General features: G+C 39.2%; 1 protein-coding gene across 4 annotated transcripts in view; it reads left to right on the top strand.

Moving 5' to 3' along the window:
• Stxbp5 (syntaxin binding protein 5) overlaps positions 1–11,692 on the top strand; it is a 145,625-nt gene that overhangs the window by 78,196 nt on the left and 55,737 nt on the right. For all 4 annotated transcript variants that reach the window (XM_029483001.1, XM_021173980.2, XM_021173979.2 and 1 more), the window contains 2 exons: positions 7,258–7,412; positions 8,388–8,460. In XM_029483001.1, coding sequence (XP_029338861.1) covers positions 7,258–7,412; positions 8,388–8,460 — 228 coding nt within the window. The remainder of the gene's footprint in view (positions 1–7,257; positions 7,413–8,387; positions 8,461–11,692) is intronic.

Here is an 11,692-nt window from a genome sequence, read left to right as displayed (position 1 = left end):
AAGGAAGGAAGGAAGGAAGGAAGGAAGGAAAGAAAGGAAGGAAGGAAGGAAGGAAGGAAGGAAGGAAGGAAGGAAGGAGGAAGGAAGGAAGGAAGGAAGGAAAGAAAGAAAGAAAGAAAGAAAGAAAGAAAGGAAGGAAGGAAGGAAGGAAGGAAGGAAGGAAGGAAGAAAAGAGCAGGCAGGGAGGGAGGAAAGAATGAAGGAAAGATAAAGATTATTCTTACTTTTTCAGCATTCCTAGCCTTCCTACGAGATCTAGTCGAATAGATAGAATCGATTGAGAAACAGGTAATACTTTCATTGACATCCGGGGAAAGAGCACCCCTTCAGTTGACCTTGGAAGCCCTCACTGTGATCTTTGACACAGAATTATTTGGTTGCTTTGTTCTTAGATGTTGTCATTTTTACATACGTGTAGAATGGATGTGATGACTTTAGTGAGTTGCTCATGTATGCACAAAAGTTACACATTACCTAGTACATAATAAACTACCCGTGGAAAAGAAACCTTTTGGCATTAGGAAAACCTCAGGTACCATTTAACTATAGTTTGTCACACTTACCCTATTATAAAAGAATTAAAATAGGGAAAAAGGAAGATCAAAAGCAACAGCAGCAGAAGATAAAAAAGGAACCAAACCAGGAAAAAAATAATCTGTGCTTATGTGCACTATGGAGTGAGGTCTTTAAACTCTGCAAACAAGGGGGCACTCCCAGACCCTGCTCCCTGTGTAAGCCTGCTGCCTGTCTCTGGATAGAGCTACTGTGCAGTCTCCCCACACTGAGGAAGAGAGCACTGATCCTGTCACAGATTTGAAATGGGAATTTTAAAGCAGTGCATTGCTCTTTGGTAGGCTTTTCTATGAGCTGTTTAATGTGATCAGTAGAATCGCCCTTTACTCTCTTCTCACCCCCACACCTCTTTCTCCTACCTGGGATAGAAAATTCAATAAATTAAATAGGATCTTATTTTCCGTTGCTTCATGCTTTCTTCTTTGATTAGATGGAGGTCCTTAAACCAGCCCAGTCATACCTGCTGCTTCATGTCCTACTGGCAAATCATGAGATTTTAGAGAAGAGCTGTCATCATCCAAGGGTCTTATATACCTTCTTCTCTTTGCTTAGAAGTCATTCTAAGAGTGAGGACCCTTCCTCTTTCCTTCTTTCTTCGGGCCTTCAGAAATATGCTCTTGAGAGATGCAGTTTTCTGTTCTAGGATGCATACATGCAGTTATATTTATTGATTGCATGCGTCTGTTTAACTATTAAACTTGATGAAAGCATGGGCATGAAAGCAGCTGTCTCTCTTTAAAACCCTACCCACGTACACCTGGCTATTCTAAGATCCATAGAACAGCAGATGCTGACAGGGATGTGAAAAGGGCTCCCCTTATACCTCATGGGGATGCAGACTGGCATAACTGGAATATAAACTTGAAATCAATCTCAAATATTCAGTTTCATACACTTTGGGATTTTTGTCTAAAGATTAAGTCAATACTAGACACACACTTGAAATCCTGTTTCGGCAACAGAGATGGAAAGATCATTGATTACTGCAAATCTGAGGCCAGCCTGTTCGACACACTGAGTTTCTGGCCAGTCAGGGATATACAGTAATACCTGACAAGACACAGGCATTGCAGTCAGGAACGCACAGCAGCTATAGGTGCCTGAATTGGTTGGGTCTGTGTAAGAGTAAACAGAAAAGCAGGGATGGAGGAAGGAAATGGGGTCCCATATCTCATTACAGAACTGCATATGACTCATAGATACAGGGAGGTAGGTCATTGCCTTAAGTTGTGCACACACTGGTGACCCCACCAGGTGCCAGTTAGTGCTCACATAGATGCCTCAACAAAATGAGCCACAGAATGCAAACACAAGTCATGGATCTGGGAAATGGATTTGTATAGATGGGAATGGTAGGAGTGAGAGAGAGCTAAGAGCATGGATGCATGAGTTGTTCAGAATGTTGTGAATGCGTGTGTGTGTGTGTGTGTGTGTGTGTGTGTGTGTGTAATTGTCAAAGAACAAATTTAATCAAAAAAGCATATATTTAGCAGACTTGCACACCTTTATTGATTGCACAATAGCTAAATTATGGAACTTGCCTAAAGGTTTATCAACAGTGTTTATACACATGGAATCATATTCAGTATAAAAGGATGCAATTAGGATGGAGCTAGAGATTTTTTATGGGAATCAAAATAACCCAGTTCAGACATATATTTCATATTTCCTCTTATAAGTAGAATCTAGATTTAAATTTCTATAGGAAGCTAATGTAGAAAAGGCAAGGAAAGGGAAGGGAGGATAAAGGGAACAGGAAGCAGGAAGCGCGTGTGTAGATGAAATGTCACAATGAAATATATTATTTTCTAGTATTATACTTTTATATCATTTTATATTATATTCCTAATATTGTACATTTGAAAAGAAAGATTAGGTAAAATATGGAAAAAAGAAAACAAAATTGTATACATTATAGTATATAATACTGGCTTAGGACATGTAGTCACTGAATTCAAAAGTAGATATAAAAACTCAGGCATGTTTCCCAAGATTAAGAGACATGATTTCTTGTTTTTATTTTAAATTAGGGAAGGTCTCTCTTGGCACAAATATTGGAGCATAGAGAGAGATGTTACAACTACAAAGTCTAAAAATGAAGATTGGAAAACTCATAGAGTGAATGACAAAAAGACATTCTTTTTTAGATACTGGTGAGGTTTTGTGTGATAGATACCTTAAACAAAACATAACAAAAAACTGTGTGCATTCCACTGGCTCCTTGTCACTTTGACAGAATGTCTGCTAGAAGCAGCTTCAGGGAAGAAGGACTTCCTTTGACTCTCCTTTAAAAGTGTACATCTGCCCTCACGGCAGGCAGGCCTGACTGAGTGGGAGCAGCTCTGCCTGCGTGAGCCGGAACATGCAATGTGTGCTCATCCTTTGTGCAGCAGAGGCAACAGGGAGCTGCATGGCTGTGCTCTGCACATTTTCTCACTTGCTTTCACTCCAGAACCAGCACATGGAGAACAGCTCCCCCCACAGTCCAGGGGAGTAAACTCATCACAGGTAAGCCTCTCAGCAAAACCCCCCTATGGCCACACCCAGCTGTTTACATCCTGTAAAGTTGACAACCTAGATTAACAGACATAAGTTTTTCCCTGATGACTTGAAAACCAAAGATGCAACTCTGGAAATCATAACCTTCTTCTTCCATTCATCTCTGTGGAATGGGTCTTTCAGACAATCTACACAGTCTTAAGGGCTCCAACACTGTTCAAGGATCTATATCTGGAGTCTTTACTGGGACTCAGAAAATCTCAATACAAAGCTTAAGTATTGACAATGTACATTAATACAGAATAAACATCATTTCAGAAAGGGAGAATGGGATGTGACACCCTGTGGGGTCACTTATTTAAACAAGCTTATTCAAAAGTCTATTTACTACTATCATATATTCAACAAAATAAATGTAAATATTTTTGTTTACATTTTTATGCAAGATATAAGGTCATATATTTCCATCAGACCACCCAAGTTAGACATTAATGATTTACAATAGTGATTGTTGTGTTCTCTATGGGATAAAATTGTGCTTTCCATTTAGATTCAAGTGTTAATGACATAAAAGATTAGTAATATATATAGTTAGTAGTGTAGCTATGACATAAAATTGACACTGTAGAGTTTCATGTCTGACTAATGAATCATATAGAGGGCTAATTATGGCCCACCCTCTGTCAGGAGGACTAACTGTCAACTATATTCTTACATTGCACAGAGGCTTCGTAGCACGCCAAGGAGCTCTGCTGTACACTCATTTTTATATACACAAATTTACATGCTTCTTCATTATTTTTTAAGGCAGAGAGTCATTTACTGCTTGACTCTTAATTATTTGAGTTTCTTCAGTGTTAGTGTGAGAGTTGGCCATGGCTTTCACGGGAGGCCCACTTGAGTCTTCTGTTTGTTGTGCCTTCTTTGCTCTGGGGTGATGAGTCTGAGGATCATGCCTCAGGCAGGTAAGGAGAGCATGGGAGTTATTTAATATTATCCCTTAGAAGTATTTAAAATCTCTTTCACATAATTTTCACATTTATGTATGTATTTGTGACCTAGCCAGGGTTTACATTAACAGAGATTACAGAGGGAAGATAAATAAACACTGGCAGTTTCTCGTAGTACAGGCAAAGTCAGGATGTGGGGTAAGTTCTTAGGGACATGCAGGACAGGTTGCTTGTGAGAGTGGATGTGTCAAGAAAAGCTTTGGGGCAGTAGAAGTTTTGATTGGACTGTTTCAAAATGGAATTAGGCAAATAAAGAACTGTACAACTTTCCAAGTATTATATAAGGCCAACGAAAGACATTGTGATTGGAAAGGTGGCTAACACCATAGAGCTTAGTAGAGTGCACAACATGTTTTTGGATTCAGAGCCATGCCTCCCAGTACTGTGAACACTGGGGTGTTGTTGTGGCACCTTGTTTCCTCAAACAAAGCTGTCTCCTGACTTAGGATCTTTTCAGTACTCAACTATTTTTATTTTTATTTGTGTATGAGTGTTTTCCTGTACATGCATTCAGGGCAGCGAACCCCTCTTCATTCTGGTTACCTCATCTGTTGTCCTGTTAGTGGCTTGGCCTTACTCTTGTAGCTAGCTCATCTCTCTGCCTTCTTAATTGCTTCATAGAATGTGCCCCAGTATGTCATCTATGTGGCTAGACTGAATGTGAGAGCATTTGTTTACTTCCCAAAGCACAAATACTCAGAAATATTTAAATCAGAAAATAGATGTTATCATAGAACTGCATTGGGTGAATCATGTATAGCTTTCTGGACATAAAGTTGGTTCTTTCAGTAGGAAAGGCTTCTAAGGGAACCCAGCATAACCTAAAGTGATCCTCAGGGCTGGGGGAGGGAGGTTCATGCAATGAAGGAAGTGTGTGCACAGTGAGATGTTTCTCAAGTGCCTCCAGTCAGATTGGAAAGCTTGCAAAGGGACATCCCCCTGACTCAGATATCCTCTAAGGGAGGGTCTGGTTGACATTTGATGCCACCCACAGAGAGTGTACTGGCATGCTTCTTAGAGTAAAATTATGTCACGGCTAGAACACCCCATACCATCTGAAAGGCTAACCGTTTTCTTTAAAAAGGATCAAATCTTCACCTTCATAACTCATTGATTGCCTAGAAATAATCTAGGTCATCAGAATTGTTAGAAGTCCAAATGCCAGGTACAACTTGGAAATTTTGCAGGTTATGGAATGTAGAGTTAAATCTTTGAAATTTATAATTTTACACAACTAATTTATTGTGGTATAGGGCTAATATTTTCTCTTTAAGCTTTGGGTGTAGTGCACTTAATTGGAGTTTTGTAAGTTCGATGAATGGTTTTGTTTGTTTGTTTGTAACTACACAAACAGTGGGGTCCCATACACCATAGGGAAATGATCATTTCATTAGGTTTAACTAGCTTACTAGGAAATAGAGGACCCCTTGTTGACAAGTCAGTTGGCATCCCTTTCAGATTGTTTTAAAAAAGACACTTTTAGAAAAGAAATAGATCTTGGAAAGCCATGGGACAACAACAAATTACTCGTGTCTTATGAAGAAAATCCCAGCTAATTGCTGTAGTGTTATTTAAGACTGTGTGAGCCAGGAAACCCTGTCTCAGGGGAAAAAAAACAAAAACAAAAACCAAAAACAAAATCCAAAACAAAAAGACGGTGTGGGCTAACAGTTCTCTAATCGCTGTAGTGTTGGTTAAGACTGTGTGAGCTTTTGTATTGCATTGTTTATTTATGTGTGTATTTTGGTACATACTCCATAAGGGGAGTTTCGCCATGTGCATTGTGATGTTTTGGTGACATCAGCAGTTACAATGAGCACCGACCACTAGGGTGCTCCGTGGAGCTAGCACTGTGTGGTTGGAGTAGTCTGAGGTACCAGTGTCTCCATTTCCTACCTGTGGAATCCAGCTCGCCTGAGCTCAGAGCAAGGATGGAAATGCAGGTGCTTGAGCTCCAGGCCTGGCCCTGCCTCCCTTGCGGGTCACCATGTGCTACTTGTGGTAGATGTACAGACTGAAAGCTCCACACGTGTGAGAGAACTAGGGTGATATCAAGAAAGTCAGTGTGCAGGCCTTACAGTAAGCCTTTTCTAGACACTAAAACGCTATGAGTGAGGGCTGGCGATGGACACTCACAGCTGAGAGCACATACTGTTCTTGCACAGGACACAATTTGGTTCCCATCACCCACATCAGGAAGCTCATGACGGCCTGTCCCCCAGCTCCAGGGACTATGATGTCCTCTCTGGCCAACGCCAGAGCCTGCACTCATGTGCACATTTTCATAGAAATGCCTTTCATTGACAATAAAGTAAAATATTTGAGAATAATTTTTCAAAATTATATAAAAATATTTTTAAAAAATTCATATGCAGGTAGTTTTGAATGACTGCATACATGCTACATGTTCAATAACTTCATACAAAGGAATATCAAATCCTTTGTATGAAGGATAAAAAAGTGTACCCATATTGTGATATATAAAAAGATACTTAGGGGTAGCTTTTATAACATAGCTGTAGATAAATCGTATACTTTTCATAATGATTAATATGGGTAGCAAGGGCAGGAGTGGTGTTGTTTACTGGAAACATAAGGGTTACAGAGGCAGGCAGGCCACAGAATGTGTAGTGTGAGTAAGACTTCAGCATTAATATAGGAAATTCTTGGAAAACATTAAAGCCTGTAGGGGATGCCTGGATGACTCTTTCCCAGTGATCTAGAGTGGTTTATAACCTGTACAGTTCTTGCTGGATCCCTGAATAGTCAGAGGGTTCCATACTGAAGCTGCCTGGTACTAGAAGATGTTTTTTTAGGAACACTTGTTGAGTAGCCTTGTTAGGACCAAATTAGAAGCCACTCAGAAACCTACAGAAGCCTTTATCACAGTGACTGTTCACAGGAAATAAAATAAGGACCAAGAGCAAGTTACAGTCACGTGGGACCCATGCCCATGTTTATTGTAGACTTATTTTTAGCAAACTAGGTTTGAAATTAATCACATTAAAAATTCTACATATAATTCTTCCATTATGTGATATATATGTGTTATATATGTGTATATATATATATATTTTTTTTTTTTTGGAGGATACTGTCACTGAATGATGCTGCAGAAAAAAAAAAATAGAGTCCTTGCACATATTTGCAAACATCCTTTGTTTTTTATTTCCAGGGAACCTTTTATTATTTTGTCAGGAGGCTTATCCTATGATACCGTGGGAAGAAGACCTTGCTTAACAGTGATGCACGGGAAAAGCACAGCAGTGCTGGAAATGGACTATTCAATCGTTGACTTTCTCACACTCTGTGAAACGCCATATCCAAATGGTGAGGCTCACTCTACATACATACTGACATTCAAAGGAGATGTATTTTGTGTAAGGGCTTCCATATCCCACTGTTCTAGAGCTTTAGGGAATAGGGTCTGCCTTCATTACATGACCAATTTGATTTCAAATGATGGTTTTTTTTTTTCAGTACATTTTATCTCTTCCATGTTGTACATTAATATTAACTACCATTCAAAGACGGACACTGAGCATATTGAGTAATTTAAATTCTGCAAGACAGTATTTTTCTTGATTTCTCCAGAGAATCCAATAAAGACTTATGTGTGAATGTATAATGGATTGCACTAGGTATGTGTGTGTATATGAAGGATTGCAGGACTAACAGTCTAGAAAAGTCTAGAATGAGTTAAAGTCATGGTTCTGAAATGTGGAAATCTCAGGGAGGAGTTCTAGGTTTAAACCTCACTCAGAACTAACTGCTAGTCGTTTCTGAAATAGTCCTTCATGGCAGCATCTTGACTGATACTAACCAGGCAGTTCGGGGCACCATAGCATGGGCAGACTAATGCAGAATGCACTTACACGTCTAGCTTTTCATCCCATCTGCATGTCTGTGAAGTTCAAAGATGCAATTCATTTTGTAGTTATTAACAGACATGTATTACCTAACGTGAAAATGATTACAGAGCTCTATCGGCTTATTTCAAGATTCTATAATGATAACTGGTCAGGATCAAATTGTGGTTTTGATGTCTCTACTACATCCTTAAAAATGTAATATCAAAAATGTTTCTTTGGGGTTCTTGTCTTACTCTTCTTTACAAATAAGTTAGGATTTTGAGTGGAGTATTTTATTCCTTTATCTCATCCAAAATAAATAAATTATATGAACTGTCTTGGGCCAATTAAAATATTAAACCCTCCAGAAACGGAAACAAGGAGCCCAACTCGATGTTTTCTGTGGCTGCCCTGGGTCTGTAAAGTCTGTTCACGCAGTGTTCTCACGTTGTAGATTTTCAGGAACCGTATGCTGTGGTTGTTCTCCTGGAAAAGGACTTAGTGCTGATAGACCTTGCACAAAATGGGTAAGGACACTGGGTGAGCAACTCTGTTACTATGTGGGAAACCACAAGGTCTCTTTTAGCATGACATTAAAGTATTACATGCCACTAAAACTTGACATTTATAAACATGATCTCTTTTTAATGTTCCAGATCCACATTTCTAGTAATCGGAAATGTATTGATTATAATGGATATCATAAATCCTTCTATTACTTTTTTCCTTTTATTGAAAATAGTTTGTTTCCCTCACTTAATGTATCCTGATTATGTTTTCCTATTCCACATCTTTCCTACCTCCCCTCCCATCTGGATCCACCCATTTCTGTCTCTCCTTAGAACGTAAAGAGTCTCCTAAGGGCTGGTAATAAAATATAGTAAGATAAAACAAAGCGAACCGAGGGATAAGGACCTGAGAGAAAGTACAAGATTCACTTTTGAGACCCCACTGTTGCACACTCAGGAATCCCATGAAAACACTGCACTAAAAGCTGTAATATATACACAAAAGACCTATAGGGAGAAAAACAAATATATATATATATATATATATATATATATATATATATAGTATAATAAAAATAATGAGATAAAATTAATAATAATTAAAAAAAAAAAAGAAAAAGAAACGGAAAAGCCCTGCCATGTGATGACACTAGACAATGAGCCGTCCTGGGCACAGATGACTAGGTTTCTGCTGTCTGTGTACGCATTGTTGGTTAGCAGTTGGATATGGGATCTGGCTTAGAGGTCGGGGCATATGTCCACTTCTTTCAGCTCCAGGGGTCTCTGGTTCAGACCTGGTCAGGCCCTGTGCATGCTGCCTCAGTCTCTGGGAGTTCACAGGTGCATTGTTCATGGTGATTTAGAGAGCCTTGTTTCCTTAATGCCCTCCATTCTCTCTGGCTCCTACTCCTTCTGCCTCCTCTTCCATGGGGTTCCCTGACACCTGAAAGGAGGGACTTGATGGAGACTTCTCATTTAGGACTGAATATTCTATGGTCTCTAATTCTCCTCATAATATCTGACTGTGGATGTCTCTTTGTTCCCATCTGCTGAAAGAGGAAGTTTCTCTGATGATGGCTGAGCACGGGACTGGTCTATGAGTATAGGGAATGTCATTTGGGGTCATTTTATTACTGCGTTATTTTTAAGACCCATATTGTTTGGTTTCACCTTAGCTCTTGGTCACCCAAGTGATGTCAGATATGGGTTCTATTTTCTGTAGTGGGCCCTCAGTCCATTTCAGTCAAATCGCATGGTTTTTAGTTATTCTCACATATTTGGTTGCCACCATTGCGTAAGCATATATTTCAGGCAGGATCCCATTGTAGATCAGAGGGTTTGTGGCTGGATTGGTGTTTATGTTTCTCCTCTGGTAGCATACAGAGGACCTTCCTGTCCAAAAACCAAAGACACTCACTCTTACATAGGAATGAAGGCTCCTGTAGCCACCAGTTCAACTTCTTCATGTGCAATGAGTTGTGACTTTCTGTTACAGATGCTCACAGTTTCTTCAGGTCCGTACATTTCTGCTTCATGCTTGTGTACACTGAAGCAATATATGAAAAGCTTGCCCCAAATGGGCCCATGTCAGGTTGCCTCTGATGACCCGTTTAGTCTTTCTCCCGTATTCAGTCTGTTGTGATGTATTGTGCCAGATGGCTGTCAGATTCAGTAGAACCTGCATCATGCCCCTTATTTAACTACTAATTTAACTACTAACTCATTTAACTACCGGTTGCTATTGTTGTTTTAACTACTCTACCTGCTACTTTACGAAGGTAGTGAGTATTATTTCTAAGCTGCCCTCTTGCTGTTTTCCCAAACTGGCCTCAGTTTATGGGGCAGCAGCTCTATGTGTAATAGATTGCATTTCATATCTTCTTTTATGCAATGTTTTGGCAGCTGGAACTCTCCACTTGTTTCACTGTTATCAGAATCCACACAACTTTCACTATATGGTTTATGGCTTTCCTAGACTCTATAGACATGTCTGATCTGTAAATCCCCTATCCTAGCACAGCTCATAGTAAGAACTCCTGGTAGTTTGCTCTGTTTATTACCTGGTGTCAGGGATACTCTCTGTCTTGTGAAGGGATCCACCATATTACTTATTTTCTCCCAAGACATATTCATCAAGCACAGCATCATTCACAGAAAGTCTCAGGCTAAGGTGGCTCTGCCCCCAGGGATGTTCGACAGTGTCTGTATAGATACTTTGTTAGTGGGATGCTGCTGGCATCTAGTGGATAAAAGACAAATATACTTTGAACATCCATGATGCACAGGACAGTTTTCCAAGTTAAGGCTTCTCCCGGTGTGAACAGTGCTAAGGGTGAGACACCTAGTCTGTCTGGGTGATGCTATTTGCTGGTTCTGTTTTGTGAGCACATCTCAGCTTAGAGGCTGGTACTTGTAGTACTTACTTGTTGTAAGGCTTGTTTGTTTGTTTATAACAGACCATTCAAAAAATAATAATGAAATGTGTTGCATGTGACCTGTTCTGAGATATGATTAAATCAAGAAAAATATGATTCAAATCAAATGGAAGAAGGTGTTTTAGTTTTGCAGAACTGTCAATTAGATATGTGAAATACTAGAGTCTTGGAGAAGAGGAGAAGAAATTTTATGAAAAGAAGAAAGTTGACTTTTATTACTTACTACTCCTTTTTGTGTATGTTTAATCTTTTGTCTGGGGTAAAGGTAGAGATGATTTGACTCATAACCTATAAATGCTTGTTGCTGAAATATACTCTATTTTTAGTATTATTAGCAGTGGGCATAGATCTAATATGTACAGCGTAGCCATTTTGTACTTTTTAAGTGTCTCAGCTAGTTTCTACTTTTTTTACAGATGCTTTAACCAGTCTTATTCTAAGAATTATTGCTGTGGCTTTCATTTTAAACACATTCATATTTTAATGATTTTAAAGCATTGTTTGTTTATATTAATAAATTAATTACATGGCTATAAAGTGAACTAACCTCTTGGCTCACCAGTAATGTGTCTGACTTCATATCCAAAGAACATGAAAAGTATAATTATAATTTAGATTATTACCGAAATAAATGTATTAGCTTTTTGCCAGTGTGACAAATGCCGGAGATGAAACGTTTGAGAAAGGAAGTATTAATTTTTGCTCACTGTTTGAGAGGATTCTGTCCACTGCTTTGGGCTCATATGGGGCAGCCTCTTATCTTTTCAGGAAGATATCATAAAGCAGTCATTGGGCTCCCAGTGTCCCAGCAGCCA

This window comes from Mus caroli, chromosome 10 (genome assembly GCF_900094665.2).
Source record: "Mus caroli chromosome 10, CAROLI_EIJ_v1.1, whole genome shotgun sequence".
Classification (NCBI taxonomy): domain Eukaryota; kingdom Metazoa; phylum Chordata; class Mammalia; order Rodentia; family Muridae; genus Mus; species Mus caroli.
Note: the sequence above shows the minus strand (reverse complement) of the source record. Positions and strands in the feature narration are given on the sequence as shown.